The following is a 25,287-nucleotide window of genomic DNA, read 5'->3' on the forward strand; positions in this document are numbered from 1 at the left end:
AATAGTGAATAATTTAATATAAAATAAACATAGTGGATTAATCCTGCACATTATTAAAGTAAAAAATGAAGGTACTTTGTTATACTGTTGCTAAAAGCTGTTTTCTTAGTTATAAAATGACTAAAATAAAAAACAACCAAGCAAACCAAATGCAAAAAACCCCAAATGAAAACAAATTTTGAACCGATTTTCTTATATTTTATTTCACATGAATCTGCAAACATAAAATATTTGTACCTATATATTAAGGATTTCGTCTGTCGCGTGTGATAACATCCTCCCTCGTCCACCAGAAAACTGTGAAACAGGCTTTAAGATTCTGATTATTTATTATGTACAGTTCATCAGAAACGTTCCAACGATTTGGCAAAAAACCTTCACAAACATTTGGCACAGAAAATCAGCAACAATATCTTTTTGTTTTTTCTCTGATATGCGTCATAAAAACAATGAGGAACCCGGATGGACTATCTGACATCGACGACAGAAACGAAGAGTGTTCAGAGTTGAGTGAGATGATCAGTGTGCGTTCACATCGGCTCACAGGTAACATCAGAGAGAAGAGACTTAAAGCACCTTCACCACCTTAAACCAGACCAGGGACAGTTAGTATTTACATATTTACTCCTTTGATTTGTGCTACCCGTGCCACGCATGCGTACTTTCTCACTCAGCGGTGAAGTCAGTGACGGTTACTTTTCCTCCGAGGAAGTTAAAACTGATGATTTGTAAGAACAATTGGGCCTCCGTCACAGGCTCTAACATCACCATCGCCATCATCAGTACCAGTAGTGATTAACTCTGAGTCCTTTAAAAACATTTAAAAATCATATAATGTCCTTCACAGTGCCTTTAAACACCCGGACAAACAAATCAAGGTTGTGCAGACAGATTTTTTTTTTTCTTGTCGTTGTTTTTGGTCCACACAGAGCATCCTCACATCAACTTACACCAAATTACCAGCTTATGGCTCTGTACCGGTGGGCTGTGGCTAATGTAGTTCACAGAGACTTGTGTTTCCCCAGCAGGCAGAGGCTGAGGCACTGCAGCAGGCCTTTCATCCACAGACAGTGAGCGAGGAACAGCAGCAGCAGGCAGGCGCCGGCCGAGCAGTAAACGCTGATCACCGTGCTCTCCTCCGGCAGGAAACACTTGGACAGCGTGTAACTGCTCGGTGACACCGTCGCCTGGGAGAAGAAAGGGGGGAGAAGTGAGAAATAACGTGAGTTAGAGGTGATGAGTAATGTTTATACTGGCAGAGGTGGCTGCTTAGAGGTCTTCGTCCACCAGAGGGCCTCCGAAGATTGAAAATAGGAGCTCATTTTGAGTTCCTTTCTTCCTATTTTTTTTTTTATCTGAATGAATCAGTTTTTTTTATAGCCTGTAAACAAAGGAACAACAGATTCAACAGAATCTCACCTCAGCAGATTGTTTACTATATAATTAAACACTTTATTAAGAAACTATTTGTATGAAAGAAAAACATCAAATTTAGGCCACCTGATTCTAGCTCACTATTAAGTACTGCTGCCTGACATAAGGTGGTTTCGGGGAGTTTGCGTGTCCTCATTGTTCTGAATGTTTCTCTGTCACAGATATTGGACAAAATCATGTTAGTTTAATGCTATCTTTGTTTTCCTCTTAACTTTATTTTAAGAGTTTCTGCTTAAATCAAGTTCAAACAAAAGCCTCCAGAGCAGCAAAGGACAGAGCACATAGTCAGGGACATATTCTCACCTGGAATCAGGATTTTGTAGCTTCTGGGATTTTGAGTTTTTAAAAAGAAGAAACAGGATAATTTCTTTCTCAAATATGTTGGAACAATAACTCAAACCTGAACTTTGAGGTGCTGGTTTGGTTTAATATGCCATTTGTCAGCTCAGGACACTCTCACAAAAAAGATTCAAAATCTTCACCTCCTTCCTTGGTGGAAGTGAAATTGATGCAAACGTGGTTGTGGATCACGGATCCGCGGCTGACAAATCTCCAGTAACTTTGTCATGCTGTCGTGCCAATTCGGATTGAAACCTCTGAAGAGTTTTTCCAGCACCTTGTTGAATCTAAACCATGAAGGCAGCCATGGAGTCAAAAGGGGGTTCAAATCACCACTGCCCTAAGCAATCATTCATGCTCACATACACGCCTACAGCCCATTTAGATTCAAAACAGTGGCTGGATGTTGGGAGTTGAGGGTCATTTTGACTTGCAATGAATTAGAGCTGCATTTGATGAGCGTAACAACCTGTCCAGGGTGTACCCCACCTCTCGCCCCATGACAGCTGGGATAGGTCCAGCCCCCACAACAACTCTGAATAGTATAAGTAGAAGACAATGGATGGATGGATTTTCTATAGACATCTATAGTTGATATATGTATATTTCTTACCTCTATAACTGTGAAGTAAAACCTCATATTGTGCCAGATGTAGTTTGTAACCAACTGCTCAATCCCTATTGATTCTCCTGAGGGAAACATCTGGCACAGCTGCTAAATTCTCTGATGTGTTCATCAGCTAGTTGCTTACAGTGTTTGCATGCTCAGCAGTGGCTTTCAAAGTATATCTGCTGGGGCCAAAAACTACTGTACGCCACTGAGACTGAACCATAACAGTAAGGTTGTGCACTGGGCAGCTAAACAGAGAGAAAAGGCAATCCACACAGAAACAGCCCAGCCATCCGGCAACCTTAATAATCTCTCTCTATAATACAGATTAATTCGATTATTTTTCATCTATTGCTGTTTGAAAAATGCCGACTTTAATTCGCACACTGTAAAAAGTTCATGATTTTGCTTTCACTCACAAGGATGAAGCTGGGGTTGTTTCTGTTCCTCCAGCTGAAGGATGGCACGCTGATTTCTGGGTACTTGTTGTCATGGAGAACCTCACATCCGCTGTGGGTGTGTCCGCTGAGGATGAGGCGGGGCTTAAACCACTGCAGCAGCTGAGGAGAGAAACCCATAACCGCTTCAGAGGCTGGTTGCTGCTCCCTTACATCACCAGTTTCATCATCACCATCATCATCACCATCGTTGGCTGTTTCTATACGAGACTATTTCTGACGGCGGGCTGTTGTTTGCCGTTTTAATTGGATGAAAACACTTCAGAACAGATCTGCGCTTTGAGAGAAAAGGAAAGAAAAAAAAAAGACAGACAGCGGAGGCGGTGTGGTGAGACTGCAGAGTACTCACTCTCTGTGAGGCCTCCTTCGACAGCACGTCGTACTTCTCTCTGAACAGCAGGTGTCGCTCTTCAGGCGGCGCGGCGTCCTGTCCTGTGCAGCCAGCGTCACTCACTCTGTACAGAGGATAGTGCTGCAGAACGGAGCACACAGTCAGGGAAACGTGCATGGATTCGGATTTTTCATGGAAGAACAGGAAACAGGCTGAGGGGCAGCTCAGTAACAGCATTTCTGGTGTCAAGTTTTTCACCCAGCCACGTAATTCCCCTATCAAACAGTTCATAAATACATCTGCAGTGATCCACGTGTCTAAACAGTCCTTTGCACAGGGAACATGGAGAATAACCACGTTCCCCAAAGTTTCACGATGCCAGACATGGTTCTCCTGCCACTCTGCGTTTCACTGGACTTGAACGTGTAATTCTTCCAGATAGAGCGGGCAATCCGTCAAAGTCGCTGTCACAGAGAGAGTACTGAATCGTAACACTCAACACACCATGACACTCATGACACCTTCTGGACTGAATGATGATTTTAGTTGAAAGGGCTTCCTCTGAAGGAAGTTTATATAAAGCATGGATCCCAGAGTGTGCGGCGTAACCTCGGTCAGAAGTTTCAACCTGTGTCATGTGACTAATTAAACCAATCACCTGCTAAAATCTTGTATATAAATTACAGGACGCTTTTCTCATTTATCTACTTAGTGCCTCTTTATCTCCTCTGTCCTCTCTATCCCGCCTGTGACTCAGGAATCAATCTCAGCACACAATGATGAAGGATGTCTCTGTCCCTAAAATGCATTGGAGAGCCAGAGGAGGCTTGCTGGAGGAGCTATAATCCTTGGATGCACACGCGGAAGTGTTTCTTTGCCTGTTGTGTATAAAAGATTCATGCACGCGCTTGGAATATACTGCAAAAAGAAAGGCTCTTTAAACAGCTATCCTCTTTATATGCAGTTTCAGTTATTTAAGTACATCAAACCTTCCTGTGTGCGATTAAGAAAAGCGTCTAATATCTTGTCACACTGTTGCACTGTTACATTTACGATCATAAAATACAGCAGCAGTCGGCTAAATAAAAGGAATTTATGATGTGGTTGTGCCAACATCAGATTTAATTGGCATCACTTTAAAATGAACCACAGAGGCGAGGATGTCTCATTTTGTCAAACGACTGCTGCCTCGACTCCTCTCTTCTCGTGTCTCCCTATCGCCTCCTCCGATCTCTGTTGGGAGGGACTATGAAGCGAGGAGAGGAATCAAGGATGTATCAACTGAGAGATGTAAATGGGAGGTTTTTAATCATGCTCTCCTTTGTTCGTTGAAATAGCCAAAAAAAACGAGACTTGTAAAGTTTCTCAGGTGTTACCTTCTTACCTGTTCAACTTTGGAGCTACAAAACTTTGGTTTAGCACTACAGATGACCATAATAGGATAGTGCATTGAACTAGACTGAGAGATGCACAATATTGCTAAAAGTTTTCACTCATCTGTCTTCACATACATATAAACTTGAGTGACATCACATCCATAGGGTTTAATATGATGTCGGACCCTTTGCAGCTTAAACATGAGGTTTAGGGGTGAGTTCATTGGAATTTTTGATCATTCTTCTAGAAGCACATTTGTGAGGTCAGACAGCCATACAGACAGGTGTTCTATGGGGTTGAGTTCTTCCACACCAAACTCGCTCATCCATGTCTTTATGGACCTTTGTGCAATGATGCGCAGTCGTGTTGGAACAGGAAGGAGCCGTCCCCAAGCACAAAACTGTCCAAAATGTGTTGGTATGCTGAAGCATTAAGAGTTTTTTAAGAGCCCCACACCATAATCCCCCCTCCACCAAACTTTACACTTGGCACAGTGCAGTCAGACAAGTACCGTTCCCCTGGCAACCACCAAACCCAGGCTCATCCATCGGATTGCCAGATGAAGAAGCGTGAATAGTCACTATGCTCTATATCACTGCATGATGTAAGGCTTGGATGCAGCTGCTCAGCCACGGAAACCCATTCCATGAAGCTCTACACACTGTTCTTGGGAAATCTAACATCCACATGGAAGTCTGTAGCGACCAGTGTTGGTCAAGTTACTTGAAAAAAGTAATCAGTAACTAATTACTGATTACTTCCCCAAAAAAGTAATCCCGTTACTTTACTGATTACTTATTTTCAAAAGTAATTAATTACTTAGTTACTTAGTTACTTTTTAAAAACACGATTTACAACCTGAAGAGGTGATAAAGCGATAGATCTTTCAGCCCAATTCTACTTTTTCTACATAATCCATCATACAAAATGTAATCAAATGGAAAAGTCTCTTTTTTTAACTTGTTTTATCAGTTTTAATCTTTTAACTTTATGCATCAAGCAAAAATTTTATTATATGCAACATTCTCTGACTTGAATAAATTAGTTTAACATTTAAACCTATTTTCTACACATTCCAGCACATAAAATAAAATATTTTTTGTGTTTACACTCACTCTTTCAAATAGATGCAAGTAAAACACAGCAGAAAATCAATAAAGTCAAAGACTCAGCAGTCCTGTTGCTCTATTTTCACCTGTAAAGCAGGACTGGGGTAGGCGGAGGTTTACCCCGGTGCAGGTGTGCCGCGGTCAGTTGAAGAATCCGCGAGTTTCAAAGTAAGGTCAGTACTTCCACGCTTTAAACGCTGCACGCTCATACTCTCTCCCACAATCGATGTGATCCATTGTTGATCTGCACACAGCTGTTGTCACTAACGGCGCACTCGCTTATGTCACTGTTGTGAGACATTCTCGCAAAAAATCACAGTTTTAGTAACGCAGTAACGCAGCGTTCCTATGGGAAAGTAACGGTAATCTAATTACCGTTTTTGCAATAGTAATCCCTTACTTTACTCGTTACTTGAAAAAGTAATCAGATTACAGTAACGCGTTACTGCCCATCTCTGGTAGCGACTGCCTCTGCAGATAGTTGTCACCTCTGCACAGTATGCACCTTAGCATCCACTGACCCCATTATGTGATTTTAGGTGGTCTCCTTGTTGTTCACTTCCACTTTGTTATTGTTATTATTAAATTTCATAACTGGACTGCACAGTTGGCATCAGAGATGGGCATAACGCGTTACTGTAATCTGATTACTTTTTCAAGTAACGAGTAAAGTAAGGGATTACTATTGCAAAAACGGTAATTAGATTACCGTTACTTTCCCGTAGGAACGCTGCGTTACTGCGTTACTAAAACCGTGATTTTTTTGCGAGAATGTCTCACGACAGTGACATAAGCGAGTGCGCCGTTAGTGACAACAGCTGTGTGCAGATCAACAATGGATCACATCGATTGTGGGAGAGAGTATGAGCGTGCAGCGTTTAAAGCGTGGAAGTACTGACCTTACTTTGAGTTTGATTCCATAAAAAGTGACAAAAACATTAGTGTCCATCGTGCGTGGGAAGAAAACTTCTTTTTACAGCGAAAAAAACCCCTAAACTTCCAAGCAAGCACCGAGTGCGCAACGACGTAATGAGAAATTCACAGAGAAACTCGCGGATTCTTCAACTGACCGCGGCACACCTGCACCAGAGTAAACCTCCGCCTACCCCAGTCCTGCTTTACAGGTGAAAATAGAGCAACAGGACCGCTGAGTCTTTGACTTTATTGATTTTCTGCTGTGTTTTACTTGCATCTATTTGAAAGAGTGAGTGTAAACACAAAAAATATTTTATTTTATGTGCTGGAATGTGTAGAAAATAGGTTTAAATGTTAAACTAATTTATTCAAGTCAGAGAATGTTGCATATAATAAAATTTTTGCTTGATGCATAAAGTTAAAAGATTAAAACTGATAAAACAAGTTAAAAAAAGAGACTTTTCCATTTGATTACATTTTGTATGATGGATTATGTAGAAAAAGTAGAATTGGGCTGAAAGATCTAGCGCTTTGTCACCTCTTCAGGTTGTAAATTGCCTCCTGAGAGTGACCCATTCTTTCACAAGAAGCAGTCTGCATGTCTAGGTGCTTGATTTTATACACGTGTGGTCATGGAAGTGATTGGAACACCTGAAATCAATGACTTGGATGGATGAGTGAATACTTTTGACAATGTGGTGTGTCTCTCTCAAACATTCAAAACTGAGCTTTGCCACAAAAAGGAGCACATATTGTCCTTTTCAGATCTGCACACACAAGCAGCCCGCCATCCTCAAAAAATAAAGTTAATAAAGGCAGTGTCATAGGCAAATGACAGTTAATCTCTATTGCTATTTAATGCAATTTCAAGGGCGCTTCACTTACAGGCACAACTGTTTTCTGCGATCAACTAAAACATAAAACACCTGACCTTTGTGCTGCATATTTTACCATCAGATGCCATAATTTGATGGGTTTGGAGAGAGAGGTGACTGCCACAGTTTTATAACACAGGATAGTGTTATTATGAATTACTGCCTTCATAAGACAGACAATATGTTCACAAATAGTAAATATTCCCTAATTTTCTGCAGGTCTGTACTACGATGGAATTAAAGTTTGAGTTTTCTAAACAGGTAATTAGAGAGTCGAACATTTTTGAACCTCATTTCATTTTCTGTTAAATCGTATATTTGTAAAATAGATAATTAATTCTCTTATGCAGACACGTCTCCTAAATGTAAAAAAAGCTGACAGAGCATTTAAGTAGATTGTTCGATGTCAGCTTCAAACACAGTTGCAGACCTGTTGTAAAGCAGCGTGTAATGGTCATTTCATAGAGTTGAACTTACAGCTTAACCCAACATCCCTGCAAACCACACAGCAATCAGTGGACGCTGTTTTCAGGGTCTTGTCGATCAATCGCTAACCTTTAAAAAACATCACCTTTATCTCTAAATTTGGTTGAAAACTAGGACGGGTAAAGTCGTATTTTAAGGCTGATGCAAACATTTAAATTCAGCCTCGTTTCAGTCATTCATTGTTACTCCGCTGAGATATTTTCTGCTGATTGGAGGCCTAAAAGCTCTAAATGATGTGCAGCTGTTGAGCCTAAATTGTTGTTAAATTAGTTTCAAACGTGAACGTTTGGTACACGTCTGGATCACAAATACTGTTCAAAAAATGCAAATATATATATATTTTTTTTTTATATAACATTTGGCTGAAATTTTATTTGGTTGTTTTACACCATTTATTTCAATATATAATAAAAAAACTGTAGTTTTTTGTCAGTGTCTGTACAATGATTGATAACCTTTTTTAAGATTCCCAGTTTCAAATATTGAGATCAGTGTATGAATAAGTGATCCCTGTGAGCCAAGAGCTCCATCTTCACGCAGTTTTGTTTTTTCTGTTATTGGCTTAATGTGATATTATTGTGGTATTCTTAGACAACTCTGGCTGTGACCACTGAACCCTTCATTGCCTCCTGCTGAAAGCTTCTGCTTGTGAGGGGCAGCCAATTAGAAGAAAGCGAGGTTAAGTGAGAGAAACAGTTTGAACTGGGGGCCAATTTTTTGAAATTATTTGCAACTGTGGTATGTGGAAAGCAAAAGTAGAAATATGGAGATGGAAAAGCGCATTATAGGTCCCTGTTAAGTATAAAATGTTGAACGTCAACCGTGTGTTTCCAAAATCAGTAATTAAGTATGAAGTTCTAAATATATTAATTGATTACAGGGTCAGCTGAGAGGAAAACCCAAATGCAGATAGAAAGGCTGGATGAAAAAAAACTGACAAAGATCTTTAATTAAAAGTCTGATTAACCATCGTCCAAAGAGGAAAACATCAAAGTCACAAAAGCGAAACTAACCAGGAATGCCAGGAGGCACAGAGGATGAAGGCAAGAAGCTCAGGAGGGAAAACTGACAGTCCAGCAAAGACAGAAAGAAAGACACAGCTAGATATACACAGAGTGCTGATTAAATAGGTCAAAAACAGGAAGTAAAACCACAACAAGACGCACAGAGAACCAAACTCAAAGGTAAACGCGAACACAGACACAGGAAGGAAACGGAGAAAATAGAAACGGAAGAAAAAAAGCAGATGCACACCAAAGAACACAAAATGATTTTTTTGTACATTGAAAAACAGATTGGGTACCGGAAGCGATACCTTCCCAGCATGACTCAAGTTTGACAGACATGCACCGCTCTGCACAGCAGAGAAGAGATTATTATTATTATCATAGCTGAAGCTGATGTGAAGACTTCAGCATTCTAAATGAAACCATGAGGATATTTTCCAGAAATACTACTTTGTAGAAAGAAATTTTGTGAAGGTCTTTGTGTTGTTTTTCTTCTGCTGGAGCGCAGCAAGGAGATTCTGCCCTTAGGAAAACAAAAAGAGAGACGTAGACAAAAAAAAAAGACTACAACTTTGGAAAAGAACTTTTTTTCCCTCCCTTCTTTTGTATCCAGCACAGGCAGCTGAATTTTGCACAAAATGAGGTGTTTGGATTTTGTTTCGTCCACAGCGTAGAGCTGGGACGCCACTCGGGGGCCATAACAGAGACCGATAACGCATTCAGTGTACGCTCGGGTACGCGAGTGTTGAAAAGGCTAATCACGTCTTCCGCTGCTAAATGTTATCAGCTTCTGATGAAGTCTGAGTGGAGTCATGCAGTTTACCTGTAACATGATGGGGGGTGTGGGAGGGTAGAGCTGCGAGCCTTCACAGCCGTCCATCACTCCGCTCCCTGACTGCGCGCTCTGCAGAGGAGAAAACATAAAGAATTCATCAGCTGTCTTGTCCACAACCTCACAAAGCATCCTCAAGCATCAGGTAACATTTTTATTTCATATCGCTACACTGCCTCTGGTTCTGGTGCTGTGTGCAGAAACCCCCCCCCCCTAAAAACTAAAAACACAAACCAGGCGCCACTTCTAATGTGCTTTTATAAACACTGGATGTGTAAGAAGATCAAAACACCTGCTCCGGGTACGTCTTAATTTTCTGTGCGTGCATCTCGAGTGCCAGTGGCAGAGTGCATTCGAGGCGCTGACAGTGTAAAAATGTGCGAAAGACTCCTAGAAATTTTCCTCCCACCTGAAGAGAACAGTTGAGGTCCCTGGAGAGTTTGATCAGCTCTTTTTCCACCGACTGGCAGATGGGACAGCCGTCGCCGTGCAGGGCCACGCTGTTCACCAGCAGAAAACTGACGAGAGAAGGAGATTCTCAGTTAGTCTGGCAGGAAATGTAGGAAAAGCATCGTTATCAACAAAACAACATCCCAGTATCATTGGCTTTTAAGTAGATGGCGAACCTGTTAGAAAACAGTTGCAGTTCTCAAAGCCGCATCTGAATTAGTTTGGAGTTGCGTTTCTGGCCACCTGACAAATCTAAGTCCAATATTCACTCTCTGTTTTTTACCAACTCCAGAGGGAAATATCTGGCTCTGTGTTCGCCAGCTTGCGGATAACTGTGTGCGTCTGCTGTCTGGTGAGCTGAAAACGTGTGATGAGAGTAAACCAGAAGAGTAAAACAATGAGCCGGGCCCGTAAAGGCGAGGGCGAGCTGCGGATCCAGAGCATTAATCTCTGTGTATGTGTGGCCCTCCTTTTTTTTCGCATTGCCACAATGTTTTCACGTCACCTTTGATACATTATTATAAAATTATTGCTTACAGCTGCTTTAAATAGATCCTAAAACTAGAGCTCACATGGAGGACAAACACTGCTGCACTGTGGGCGTTTTACATCAGCGCCGCTAAAAAAAAAAAGGGAGAAGCACATAACCATTCTCTGGGCTTTTTGTTTAGATCCTTTTACAATATATTACAACACAACAAAAGGCCTGTTCTCATGTAAATGTAACGCAACAAATGCAAATATGTTACAGCACTGCTGCAGGGAGCACAAGCATTTACTGGATGTTTTAACCCTAAAGTGACCAGTCGAGAGTTTCAAGGATCATTTATGACCTTATTATATTTCATACAAGAACACTGCACATTATCACTATCTATGAGAGACGTTCTAATGTGTTCTAATGCAATTAATTGGCGTTTTTTCAGGTGTTTCAGGTGATTTTTGCTGGAATAAAATCAAGCCCCCAGCCTTGTTGTCTGTCTTTAAACACATTTGTGAAAGAATAGGAAAGCTGCTCCTTTATCACAGCAGGTACTTCTGCATGTTTTGATTTAGCAGTTTTACACCAGATGGCCTTCTGACACAATCCTGAGTGGGGGGATACACATTTGTGAAAGAATGGGTTGTTCTAAAAAGCTCACTGAATTCCAACTTGGTGCTGTAATAGGATGCCGACCGGGAGCTTCATGGCTGAGAAGCTCCTGTAGGTGGAACGTGTAGTTGGCACAGTCACAAGTCATCACAATCTTTTATTACTTCCACGCTTCTGTTTTAAATAAAATCTAAACACACATCCTGTTACTAGTTTGTCTGAAATCTTTTGTGCAGAAACATTTTAAACCCAGGTTTCTGCAGCACTGCTCTAATTCTGTTAGCCACGGTTCACTGTCAGCATCATTAAGTGGTGATAAGAATTGTAAAAATCTAAAGCCTAAAAATTATTTTTAGAAGTATACTGGAGTCATTAAGCTCCGTTTTATCTCTACAAATGAAAATACTAAATGACACATGATGACCGATGACAATTATAAACGAACGTGGACAAGAGAACGTGTGACATCGAGGCACAAAGAAACCAGAATGCCAGTGACGTAGTAGCTCATCTAGCTCTCGATCCACCACAAATCACAGGTTTTGTAATGTGTGAAGTACAAAAAGAAAGTGATACGTTTTGTTCTCATAGGTTGGCTGAATTGCACAAACTAATGACAAATAAAAATCCTCAGTTTGTTTCAGTAAAATCTGACCAGTTCTTGAGGAAATGGAAAAATCTCATGGTCTGTGAGTTTCGTAGATATTTTGGAGAGTTTTCATTATTATTTAGTCTTTTCCGTGACTATTCTTGAATTTTAGTTTTTTGAATTGCTTGGCTAGTTTAGCTGTCCTAGTGTTTTTAGACTTCTTAATAGATATTTGATTCTTTACGTTATTCTTGCCTCCCTAATGTCTTCTTGCATTTTGTCGTCTCTGTTATGTGAGTCCCCATTTAGTTACTTCCTGTTTTATTTTGTAAGTCTGCTCTCTCTGGTGCCTTGTTGCTAATTCTACTTCTTGTGTTATTGTCTTAATTAGTTTAAGCTGTGCATTGTTAGGCTGGTGTTTCCACTCTCCCTGGTTAGCCTCACGTGTCTATTTACAGCCTCAGCTCCTATCTGTTTAAGTCATACTGTATCACCGTCTGTCTTTCCTTGTGTTTGACTTAATACCCTGCATTTGTTTCCCTTTCCTGCGAATACCTGACAGAACAGTACCTGTAAAATGGCAAATATGACCGTGACCTTCAGCACAATTCTGGTAAATACGCATTCAGCGATCACTTAGTTGGCTTTTGAATTTTTGTGAGTTCATGATTCATTTTGGTTTTAGAATAATCTATGTGGGAGTTTTGTTCCTAGTTTCTTTTGTATTATATGTTATCTTGTTTATATTCCTCACTATCTCCCTGGGTGAGCCTTTTATCTTATCAGTTGGTTCTTAGTTTTTCTATTTATAGAGGAGTTGCTTTAATTTAGCCCCCCCTCCCTCCTTCTAGAAGTAAAAAGGGCCTTGTTTGTTCTTATGGTTCAAGTTTTAGTTGTATTTAGTTGGATGCCTTCAGTGTTCTATTCTAGGCTGTGTTGTGTGTAGGGCTGCCACAAACGATTATTTTGATAGTCGACTAGTCACCGATTATTTTTGCGATTAGTCGACTAATCAGATCATCATCCATTGGATGTAAAACGTTCAGCTTATTGCACCAGCAGCATCTGCTCTTATATAACTATCATTAGCTTACAGCTTTAAGTGTTTAAGGTATGTGCTAACTAAAAATAAAGACAAGATGATAGTTTATTACATTTTAATGAAATTTGCAGATTGTTTCGGTGAAGTTTAATAAACTCCTTGCTATCTAAAATATAACAGGACACTGGAGAATATTCTCGAGCATCTCACACTTCTGATAATCAGCTGTCTGCTTGACGTTTATTCAGCTGTGTAAAAACTATAACTTTAATCTCAGCCAAACGGATTTACTTAGGAACAAATAAAATACTAAAAGCCAAACAATAACATTTTTAAGTTGTCTAAGTGACTCATATATATTTAACCTGAGCAGCGAAAGACAGCGGTGTGTTTGAAAACGATCTGCTGGGAGTCCGGTGTTCTCACTGTCCCTGTTCTCCCTGCTTGTAGATATGTGTGCGTGGGTGCAGGTGTTTACAGGCACCTTCAGGCCTGGTGGGTGTGGCCCTGGCAGGTGATTGGCCACACCTGAAGACCATGACACACCTGCAGCTGATCAGGCCTCATCGGAGGAGCTACTTGAGAGTGTGGTGGAGCTCTCTCCGACACTGGATAATTGCGTGGCTTCACGTTAGTCTCTCGACCGGTTTCCTAGTTTAGTCTGCTGCATTATGGTGTGTCTGACGGCTGCCTCTGTTATTTTCCCAGGAGTAGCGTGGAGATGAGAGGGCAGCGAACACTCCATCGTATGATGTAGGATTCATATTTGAATGACCGCAAGCTGCCCATTTCCTAAGGCACTGAAGGGGCCACAAACCATAACATTTCAGAGCTGGTATGATCCTCTCCTGGAGGCTGTCTCTGCTCTGTGCCAAACATGCATCCTAACTCTGAGCATGTCGCACATTTTTTCCACAGGTCTGCTCTTTGTCTGCGTATTCACACACACAAACCGTTGTTTGTGGACAGCAAAGGCTCTTCTCCTGGCATGCTTTGCATACAGGTCCAATTTTCTGACTGCAGAAGCAACTCTGTTACCTGCAGATTTCTTCCTGACATTTGTGTTCCTTCAGTTTTCTTTTTGAATTTTCTGGGCCTGGCAGTCCTGCACAGTTTGGGAGTCACTTTGAATTCTCTGCCACTTGTACATAATTTTCCTTGCAGTCTAATGATTTATTTCAAATTATTACAGACTTCAGTCTTTTTCCTGAAGACTCTAAGGGGTTCTTTAGATCTTGGCCTAATGGCGCACCATATTTCAGTGGCAAAAAAGACCAACAAGAAGTTTAAAATAAGATGTCTGCTACTCCCACAGGCAGCTCTGATAATCAGCAAACCTAACAAATATATGTAACCCAATAGAAGCCATACTTTTTCCATGTGACTGCTTCATTTATGCCATAAATTACCATGTTAACTAATAAATGTCCATTTATCGACTCATTTGTTTTATCACCATTATTAACAGGCACTGTTTCAAATATGTTTAAATGACTGATTAGACTGCCGGAGGAAATCATTCCCACATGTTATAATTTTACAATTTATTAATATTTAATAGGGCTTTTTTTTTTTTTTTTTTTTGCTTTTTTTTTTTTCTTTTCCTTTTCCTAAAAGAAACCTTGCAGCATGGCTTAGGTTTACATCTGAACAAACCTCTTCTGGAACAATGTCCTGTGGACAGATGAAACCAAAGTGGACATTTGGTCATAAAGCAGCACCCCTGGCAAAACCCACACACAGCATATCAACAGAAACGCCTCGCACTGATTGCCACACACAGCAATCGAAGAGTCACGATTTGCGGTTGTTTTTCAGCCACAGGGCCAGGGCAACTTACTATCATTGAGTTGACTGTGAACTTCACCATAAACCGAAAAAAAGCAACATGCCATAGGTTGCTGTTCATGTGAGGTTGTATTTATGTCATTTTAAGACGTGCTAATATGTCCTGACGGGTAAACCCTACAAACAAGACTGTATCTAATTTTCCTGAGCGTTTCTCCTTTTATTTAAGCTGTCCTGTAACAAGTTGTTTAAAGCTGAACACAAGAATTTCACAGTAGTTGAATATTAAAAGGTCTCATCTTCATCCTATCTTATAATCCATCATATTATGGAGGGTACTTTGTTTTTAAAACTGAGCGCAATCTCCCGACACACAATTAAGACCTCGGGAACAGTTGCCTGGCTCGTCTAAAAGCACCTCTGTGGCACAGGCCGACTCAGGGGATTAAACCGTCGACCTTCCCGCATGCTGAGTCACATGTTTGTCCTGCAGGCGTGTCACCAGTTTTTATGTTTACATTTATGTTTCACCCTCCCGTCACTCACTTGACGCCCTTTTTGGTGACGATCCTGGTGGAGGAAGCGTTGAAGACCTTCTCAAACCGCTGCAGCTTGAACCAGTCCATCCTGCAGGGAGACACAATACGCTCATCCCACAGCACAAAAACCTGCTGCTCAGTCTGCCGTGTCTGCCTGTCTATCACGCACCGTTACATAACAGCTGTGCCAGCATGCTTCCCGCTGCTCGGCTAGAATCAAACCACATAGGAGCATGTCTACAAAAGCTCACATTTCTGAGTCACACATGTCAAATACCAAGCATTTAAAAAAAAAAAAAGCATGACATTGTGTTTTCTTCCCCTGAGAAATTAAGAAAAGAGTCTCCTATAAGAAGGCTGTTACATGCTGGACACAATGAACACAACTTTTCTGCAATTTAATGCAATCCATCACAAAAAATGTAGTTTAAAGAAATTACCAGAAAGACAATAAAACCTCAGTGAAACCACCTTATTAAAAATAAAAGCTAAAATCTTTTTCCTTTATGACTTTTCTATGGGAATTCTTAACAAAGGCAGTGACGAAATAAATAAATCTCTTCATCGCTCATCTTCTGCTTTCTTTTTTTAATAATTTCTTTTTAGATTTCTTCTTAATTTTGCTCCGAATATCACCACAATCTTACAAAATCTTATCAGGGTTTTTTTAACAAATAAATCTCCTTCCTGAAAACGTTGGGCCAACCAACAAAACAAAAAAAGCACATATTAACATAATTTCTTAATGGCCTTTGAAATCAGTGGGCTCTGTCATAACTGGCCACAGCTGAATATGAAGGGTTGCAAGATGATTAGCCATTAAGGAGGGAAAAAAAGAAAAGAAAATTACCTTTAATTTTAAGGCCATTTAACTCTCCTTTTGTCTTGTAAAATATTTGACATTTTCTCATCATCGGGGTGATAAAAATGACGCTTAAAGAAGGTAAAACTTGGCTTTCAAGTGCTAACAGGAATGTGTCACCTCTGATGAAGGGCTGCGAGTTGCCATTTTTTCCCTGCTTGAATGGGTCACAACATAAAAAAGTGGGGCGTGTGAACGCCATTTCAAAGCCTTTTCCATGACTTGGACTTGAGACAGCTTGATGTCCAGAGTTTTGTCTTTGAACACTCTCAAACATGCCGCGTATAGGAGGAGAAGCCGTGCTTGTCAGAAACTTCCATTAGAGCATAAAGAAAAGAAAAACTACCGTGTCATAACTGCACTGAAGGGAGGATGTGGCGACAGTTGATCAATTAGATCAAATGATCTGTTCAATAGTTTAAAAAGCATGCTGAGAAAACATGTCAAAGGTTTGCACACTATTTGGCTCCAATTTAACGATGCTTGAACAAAGTATCTTCTTTGGATTTGTGTTGCTTTCCTTTCGGTGTATCTCGCACCTAAAAGATGTTGTATAGATTTGTGTAGGTCTGAAGGAATATTGTAAGATGACCAGGAAATTCGATGAGGGGCACATTGTGATTTATTTAGTGTGTCTATTTTGTTCTACAGTTATCCAATCCAATCCAATTTTATTTATAAAGCACTTTAAAATACCCAGCACAGGAACATAGTGCTGTACAGAAAATAAGTTAAAACAATAGAATAACAGAAAACAGCAAAATAAATAAATAAAACACATAAAACATAAAATTAAAACAGCCCTATATTAAAACAAAAACAAGATAAAACAGCATCGAATCACCTAAAAACAACTGAAATAAAAATAAAAACCAACATCTCACGTGGTGTCAAAGGCCAGGGTAAAGAGGTGGGTTTTCAAGAGTGACTTAAAAACAGATTAAGAAGAGGCCTGTCTAATCTCTAAAGGAAGCTCGTTCCACAGTTTTGGAGCTGCTACAGCAAAAGCACGACCTCCTCTAAGTTTACGCCCAGTCCTGGGTATCTTCAGGAGCAGCTGATCAGCTGACCTGAGAGAGCGGGTGGGTGTATAAGGCTGTAGCAGCTCAGAGAGATAAGATGGGGCTAGGCCATGGAGAGCTTTAAAAGTAAATAAAAGAATTTTAAAATGAATCCTAAAAGAAATGGGCAGCCAGTGAAGTGAAGCTAAAACAGGGGAAATGTGCGCAAACTTTCGAGTGCCTGTTAAAAGACGAGCTGCGGCATTTTGCATTTTGTAGATGACTAATATATGATGCGCTGACCCCAATATAAAGTGCATTACAGTAATCCAGCCGAGTGCTAACAAAGGCGTGGATCACTGTCTCAAAGTGCTGCCGTGAAAGAATTGGCTTTATTTTTGCCAGCTGCCTGAGGTGAAAGAAGCTAGATTTTACCACTGCCTTAATTTGATTATTAAACTTCAGATCACAGTCCACTTTGACCCCCAGGTTTGTGACAGTTGGCTTAACATACTGGGTCAGGGAATCTACATACACATTGGGGGTCTCGGTGGGGCTACCAAAAACCATCACCTCTGTCTTTTTATCATTGAATTTTAAAAAGTTAAGAGACATCCAAGCCTTAATGTCATCGAGACACTGAAGTAATGGCTGTGTAAGGTATCTGCCTTTTTTCTTTAGAGGGACATAGATCTGACAGTCATCAGCATAAAAGTGGAAAGCAATGCCGTGCTTTCTCAGTACAGAACCAAGAGGAAGCAGATATAAAGAGAAGAGGAGGGGGCCTAGAACTGAGCCCTGTGGGACACCACACAAGAGGGGAGCGGAGGACGACACATAGTCACCGAGACTGACACAAAAAGTTCGCCCCGCCAAGTAGGACCTGAACCACTCCAGTGCTGTGCCCCTAATGCCCACCAGTGCTCCAAACGAGAGAATAAAATGGCATAATCCACGGTATCAAACGCAGCTTTTAAATCTAAAAGCACAAGAACAACACAGTCCCCAGCGTCAGTAGCTAAAAATATGTCATTAAAAACTTTTAAAATGGCTGATTCAGTGCTATGAAAGGGTTTAAAACCAGACTGGAAAACCTCTGAGACATTTTGCTTTTCCAGGAAGGCCATTATTCGGCTGTAAACTACCTTTTCAAGAATTTTGGAAAGAAAAGGTAGTTTGGAGATAGGCCTGTAATTTGCAAGAACCGTAGGATCAAGAGCAGGTTTTTTAATCAGGGGTTTGACTACTGCATGTTTAAAATCTTTAGTTAGAGCAAGATCAGGTGAACTTGAGCCATCCATAAGTTATGCATGGAAGACTTCCCATGATACACTGAACACTTCTTCTTCACTCCATATGGAGTTGGTTTATATGCTGCTATTATATTATCTAATTATTATGAATAATGTCATAAACGTTTTTTCTTCCCTCTGCTGTGGCGTGAGTTTTGTCCTGTTTGCTGTTTGTGGTCTCTGTGTGTTGTACCTTTGTTTTCCCCTCATTCCCTAACCGGTCATCAGGACTTCTTCCTCCCTGATGTTCTTTGCTTATAAGGAATTGCTGGTTTTCCTTTCTCTAATACTGCATGCACTTGATCTCACAAAGAACCTAGAAGATGCAGATTGTTTTTCTTTATAGTCTCTGAAATAACTTGTCGTTAAAGATAAGACTTATAGAATCAAGATCTTCTGTGCAGCCGTTAGCAACATCTCCTCACAGCAAGAAGGCTGAACCTTCCCAAGGCCGTTCTGTGTGGAGTCTGCATGATCTGGCTGTGCCCAGCGACATGCACGTTAGAATAACTGGTGAGTCTAAAGCAGCCGTGGATGTGAGGTAGATTAAGCGCTTAAAGTATAAAAAATAAAAGTGCTGTTTGGGTAAATGTTCTTGGTCAGCACTACATAACTGCAGTTCCACTTCAATGAGACGTGGCGTCTCCTTCCTTCTTTTTATCCAACCTGCTATCAATATAATCATGTAATCTTTTTACTGATTTTATTTATTTTTAACACTTATTTTTACAGACACTTTGTGTTTTGCATAATGTATCTGAAAATGCATTCTGCTTCGGTTTATCAGACATTGAATTTTCTGTTGTTTTGCCGTTGGTGTTAACATCCATCAGATCTCCAGTGAACCGCAGAGGGTTGGGGTTAAGTTGCATTTTAGCCAGAAGCCAAAAGAGACTATTTTCAAAAAGTAGACGATGCTGCCTGTTATTCCTCCATAGTTCTTCTCTTGTAATATTTCTATTTGGTCGTGCAGATGGAATTACTATACAAATGGGTTGATGTGAACCTAACCCTAAACGAACAATACCAGCAGTTCATTAGTCTGTCAATATTTAACATGTAGCACAAACCTCCCTCTTTACAGCTCAGTACTGTCTTGAAACAGCTGGGCACAGCTGTAGCTTCCAGCAAACAATACTCAAGCAGTGTATTTGTTGCTGAATATTTTCATCTGTGGATTAATACACGCTTGCTGTATTACCAAGCTGCATGACGGAAATGTGAGACTGCCTCCAATAAAAACACTACCTTTAACACCGATATTAGTAAATCTCTTAGTTTTTAATGTGACTTGTTAATATATACTACGGTGAAAGCACCACATTACTGCTACAGCAACAAGACAAAGCAAAGACCCTCCAGCGATGGCTTCAGACCTGACTGCATGTGATGCATCCAGCCACTGCTTTGTCTTATTAAAACTGCCTCATGGAAATATTCAATCGCCTCCTTGCAGTTTATGTAATGTAGACAAAGTCCTCTTGCTGTGCGGTGTAGTAGTAGGAAAGACTTTTTTGGGTGCCACATTTAATGTTTCTCTTGCTTTAAAAACTTTTCAAGGAGGCAGGTATTTCTGTAACTAGGGCAACAAAGAATAGCGCTGAAAATCGTTCATACTGAGTCAGAGGTAAAACCTGTGCTTAATAGAGAAGTCCCTCAGGCAAAGGCCAAGTAAAACCAGATCAACCGGTCGCAGAGTAAAGGTTATGTAATGAAAACTGAAAAACAATAGCATACAGAATGTGCTTACTCGTAATGGAAACCGATGTCATGATTTCCAACCAGTACAACCAGTTCCGTGTCAGTGGAGTGTCTGAACATCCTGTGGAAGCGACGCACGTCGTCCTCCCAGTGCTGCGGAGAGAACGACACGAACACAGCTGAAGTTTCAGGCCTCAAACAAGAAAAACTCCCCGAAGAAGCTCACAAGCGTTAATGGGATCTCTGAGGGTCGCCCAGCAGCCCTCACGGGCGGCTGAGATGAGTTGCTTTCATTCAGATTCAGTTTTGCTTCTGCGGGACTGAAACTGCACACAGAAACAGCCTTTAATTGCATCAGTGCTGTGGGTTTCATACGTCGTGTCTCTTATTTATAGAATTTATAGGATGTGGGAATTTGGAGCAGTTTTCATCTCTGATTTGGCCACATTTTCAAACTAAATGTAACTATTTATTAATCAGTTAGGTGATTTAGGGGATTAATGAGTGTGTGGGAAAGTATTTGGATTAAAAAAGCAGAAGATTTGATTCTTTTTAGTAATTTTTAGTTAAACAATATTTGGTTGTCTGACTGTCGGATAAACAAAGCCGGCAGTTTTTCCGAACATTTACAGAAGAAAGAGTGAAGGAAGATGCCTCAAACAAATCGTAAATCAAGCACATAACACCAAATATCATCGTTTTCAAGTTCTTCTATTTCACGATAAGCTGGTTTTCTTCATTTTTTAACACCATATGTTCAATATCTTTTGGTTTTTGGTCAATTTCTGAGGCTTGAGACAAAATAAACACTTGGTAGATTTGCAGAATGAGCAAATAGGAGACTATTTCACTAACAGAGTGATCTTTAAAGTCAGTTGTAAGGCGAATACGACACCCTCGCCTTGATTTTCATTCAAAACAGTGAGACTGTCGACAGAAAAGAAACCAAACATATTTGAGCGCAGCTTCACATTTTTAGACGTTCTTGCTCTGCAAATTTAAAACTGGTGAATGATATTTGAGAACACGCTTCTTTTTGCTTACACTGAATAGCTTTTCTTTGTGGGACAATTTTTGAGGCTACAACCAAAACGATGAAGTATTTGATCAGTTAGGTTGCTCGCAGAATGAATGGTTATGGAACTGTTGGTCATTCATCAAGCAAACATCCAACACGGCTCCTGAATTTGGGGTCTGAAATGTGCCAATTTGTTTCTATATTACTCTTTATACTGATTTAATTTAAATAAGTAGGGTTTTGGACTGTTAGCAGAGCAAAATGGGGACAATTTTGCACCATTTATTACTCTTAGCATATTTTATTCTGTGTGCAAGCTCTAAATCCTTCAAGTGGAAGCCAGTCACGTCGTGAATCAACCACAAATGCTAAAATCATCATGCTTTTCTTTCTTTCATACCACTGTACGTTGAACACCTTTGCCCTTGTGGCCAGTTCTCTAACCACAATAACTAATTTCAAGATGTCCTCTTAAGCTGCAGGAGGAACTCCTCAGACACAAATGAGGCAAATGATTAGCCAGCAAAAGAAATAAATGACAGACTGATCTATTCACCTGCTGCAGATCAAGTCTCAGTACTCTCAGCGTGAATTCAAACACGCAGGCCCTTCCTGTTTTAACACAATACAAATTAAAAGAGTTGCCATTCAAAGAGTGAAAATGAGGAGGAATCAGCGAGTGGGTGGGTGGAGGGAAAAGTAGATTAGAGGAGATTTTACTGTCTGAGGCTTTGTGTTGTGTTCCTCTCGCTCCACTTGCTTCTATCTGTCTTGACAGATTCCATTTTATAACCCAGTAATAGATTTCTGAGCATTCCCAGAAGCTCCCCCCCAACACACCAGGATGGATGTACCATGGCGGGCTAAGAGGATAACTGGTGCAGCTGTTTTCCTCAAAAACCTGCAGCCTCTGGGCCCGGATGGTAATAAGATTAGGATTATTATGACCAGAGAACACAGAGCTTCTGCTCTGCATCCACATACTCGAACACCATCATAATTATCATAATGGGGGGGGGGGGTGCAGAGCAATGCAAGAAGAAAAACAGGGAGCTCTACATTACCTTCTGCGAGCTCCACTTGCCTTCGTCGAAGATGTCCCCGAGAATAAAGACTATCTCGGGCCTGAGCAGCCACAGAGCGGTCTGGAAAGCCCTCTCCATCTGCCATTCCCTGCGCGTTTGGACACAAGTCAGCGTTATTGGATGTTGTTGTTTACAAATCACTCCTGCAGAGCCCCGGGCACAGACGGACGGATGGAGGGCAAATATATATGAGAATACATGCAAATGAATTATTACCTCCTCAGCTTGTCAAACCAGTGTCCTCCGACGGCTCCGAGGAGGTGCGTGTCCGACAGCACCATAGCGCGGACCGCAGAGTCCACCGAGTGGCCGTCGATGCCCTCTCCGCCGCGAGCATGGCTGATCTTCGGCCAGGCGCACTTGAGGATGGTCGGAAAGTAGATGAGATACTCGCAGAAGAAGAAGGCGCCGCCGACCACCCCAATCAGCACCACCGCAACCACCCATTTGACGCTAAACCTCGGCATTTCTTTGTTATTCGGCGTTCGGGATGCCCTGAACTGGCGCACTGGCGGTGATGGAGCGGTCCATGAGGCATCTTCACCTCGTCCAGACCCCACGGTTTAGGTCTCCAGCCGCGTGATGCTCATGGCAAGCTCATCTGGATAAAAACAGGCTTCGCGTGGAGTCCGGTTGATTCCGAAAATAAGAGAAAGAAAAACAAAGTTTTAAAATGCGCCTTGATTTCAAGGGGAAAGCAGTGAGAGAGAGAGAGCAGCCGCCAGCCGCTGTTTCTAAGTCGTAGGCTCTCATGCGTTAAGCTGGAAACAACACATCCGGTGTGCGTTTTCAAAATAAAACGGGTGACACGATATCTAGGGGACACAAAAACTCCATGCTTTCTGTAGTACAGTATATAGTATATATTTAGGCTTTCTTAAGGTTCAGAAAGTTTCTAAAACTTAAATTATTTTGGAACTAATTTAAATACCTCTGGATTCAGGCTCCACACTGGGTCAAGCCTTTATATATATATGCCTGTAGTCCAAAGACTGTAGGCTAATTGGTGATAATAAACTGACCATAGGAGTACCATAAACATTAATGATAAACCAACTTTAACTTGTCTTTCAGCTAATGAATTTATCAGAGTATTATTTCATAAACCACCAGCTTGCCCTGTGCCATTGAAAACAAAAAGAAAGATGTCACATATGATCATAGAGTACCAGAGGTGGCAAAATAACATCAAACTTATAAATACGTTCTTTACTTAAGTAAAGAAAACCAGTGTTAAAAAAAATACTCCACTAAAAGTTGAATTACTGAAGCAATTTCTTTACTCAAGTATAAATGAAAAAGTACAGACTCTTAAATGTACTCAATAAGAAAATAAAAAGTATCTCCATTAAGGACAATATTCATGCAAAGGTAACTAAACATTGATATTAATAACATAATATAATAGTACTGTATTAATAAAATAATAAAGCAATTTTAGTACACGAGAATACAAATGTTATTCCAATTTAAAGTCTAATTCTCACTTCGAATCTATTATGTAAGCCATAAGGAGTGAAAGAGAATTTTACAAACAGGAGGTGACTTTGCTTCTAAGCTTAAACAGAAAAATTAGGACTGTCAAGGGTTAAACTGAGATTTGGCAGTTTTTTGTTTTGTTTTTTTGTTTTTTTTTGGGCGGGGGGATTTACAAAATCCACAAAAAACAATGGGCTGGGAGGTCAGTTCCTGTATTATGACGAAGGAACCATTGTTCCTTCAGTTGTGGTGGTTTCAGTCATTATGCAAATGTACTGTTTATAAGATTGAGGAAACCTGCAGTCAGCTGAGACAGAAGAAGTCACTTGGATGAGTGACGAAACGTTACTCCCACTGAAAACGCTACGTCCAGATGAACAGAATCAACTTTTGGAGAATAGAAGTACGGATATTAACATTTCAACCACACACAACATCCACAAAGGTAAATGCATTATTAATAACACAAGTTAGCATTCATGCATTAATAATAATGAAGTAGGTCAACATTTTTGATAATTTTCAGCCCTGCCATCCTTTGGTGACCTGTCCAAGGTGTGCCTGCCTTCAGTTCCTCCTCTCCTGTGGGGTCAACTAGTTTGGTTTCAGTAGAGACATCATTTGTAGTCATACTTTTACGATTGGGATTGAAACTTTAAATCTGATAGTCAGGAATTCTTTCCTTTTTTTGTAGCTCCAGTCATGTTTTAGTTTTTTGTTTTTTAACTTGTCACTGCTTATTAGTTGTGTAAGAAAAATATCAAAATTTCACATGAAACCACCCAAAATTACAGGACATCAATGATTTTTATCAATATGTGAGGCTTAACTGAGGTTAACTGATCAAATGCATCAATCAGATTATTAATTAAAAGCGATTTTCTTATATGAAAACACTCTGGATTGAAGACTTTAGTTGGGGGTTTTCCATTTTGTTATAATTTATTATTAACTTCCATGAAAGTATTTTTGGTAAGATAAAGCAACATTTTGCATTTACACCAAGGCAAGCTGCCACAGCCAGCGATGGGAGCTGATACTGAGATGGAGTTAAAGTAGCCAAACTGCATAAAACTAATAAGGCGTTAATGAAAGTCTAGCAGTCAAATTGTTTGGCAAGGATGGCATCAGAGAAATGTATCAAATATCAAAAAATTATTCTACTCCTACAACACTGCAGCCTGCTTCTATTAACATTAACATGCACATTGTAACTATCCAGTGCGGCTGTTCTTTGTGAGTTTGTGCTGATTTTAAAGAAAATTTAAACCGCTGGCTTGTCCTTTTATTTTGAAAATACTAGTAATTTCCTACAGTTTTCTTCCTCCTACCAACTGCGATCTTGACTAATGTGTATTCATGAGAGAGAGAGAGAGAGAGAGAGAGAGAGAGAGAGAGAGAGAGAGAGAGAGAGAGAGAGAGAGAGAGATATGAACAAAAAGTAATTTAAAAAACAGAGACCTCCATCTGGAAACAATAAAACTATTGAGTTGATAAATTCTAATCTGATCAGTGATCAGTAAAGCTTGACAAACAGATAAATGGAAAGGAGCCAACTACTATGGGACAAATGAG

General features: G+C 40.4%; 1 protein-coding gene across 2 annotated transcripts; it reads right to left on the reverse strand.

The window, feature by feature from the left end:
• Positions 1-310: 310 nt before the first annotated feature.
• On the reverse strand, positions 311-23,006 carry mppe1 (metallophosphoesterase 1). Of its 2 annotated transcripts, XM_085389077.1 has the most exons (9): positions 22,450-23,006; positions 22,213-22,321; positions 20,180-20,283; positions 15,282-15,362; positions 10,183-10,291; positions 9,765-9,845; positions 3,191-3,313; positions 2,803-2,943; positions 311-1,187 (listed from the first exon to the last, which is right to left on the reverse strand). In XM_085389077.1, exons 1-9 carry the CDS (start codon positions 22,698-22,700, stop codon positions 1,002-1,004), a joined length of 1,185 nt encoding a protein of 394 aa, XP_085245203.1. In that variant the 5' UTR covers positions 22,701-23,006; the 3' UTR covers positions 311-1,001. The 2 variants fall into 2 exon arrangements, with proteins under 2 accessions (XP_085245203.1, XP_085245204.1); XM_085389078.1 differs by lacking the exon at positions 15,282-15,362.
• Positions 23,007-25,287: the final 2,281 nt, after the last annotated feature.

This window comes from Rhamphochromis longiceps, linkage group LG18 (genome assembly GCF_057381845.1).
Source record: "Rhamphochromis longiceps isolate RC_006_pf linkage group LG18, R_longiceps_female_GT1.1, whole genome shotgun sequence".
NCBI lineage: Eukaryota > Metazoa > Chordata > Actinopteri > Cichliformes > Cichlidae > Rhamphochromis > Rhamphochromis longiceps.

Bases quoted from the DNA above. Each gene is read 5' to 3' on its own strand.
- mppe1 (XM_085389077.1), bottom strand. From the start codon at position 22,700: ATGCCGAGGTTTAGCGTCAAATGGGTGGTTGCGGTGGTGCTGATTGGG. The intron at 3,314-9,764 runs GTAAACTGCATG...TCCGTTCTGCAG, and splicing joins CACCCCCCATCATGTTACAG to CACTATCCTCTGTACAGAGT. The intron at 1,188-2,802 runs GTGAGTGAAAGC...TTCTTCTCCCAG, and splicing joins ACAACCCCAGCTTCATCCTT to GCGACGGTGTCACCGAGCAG.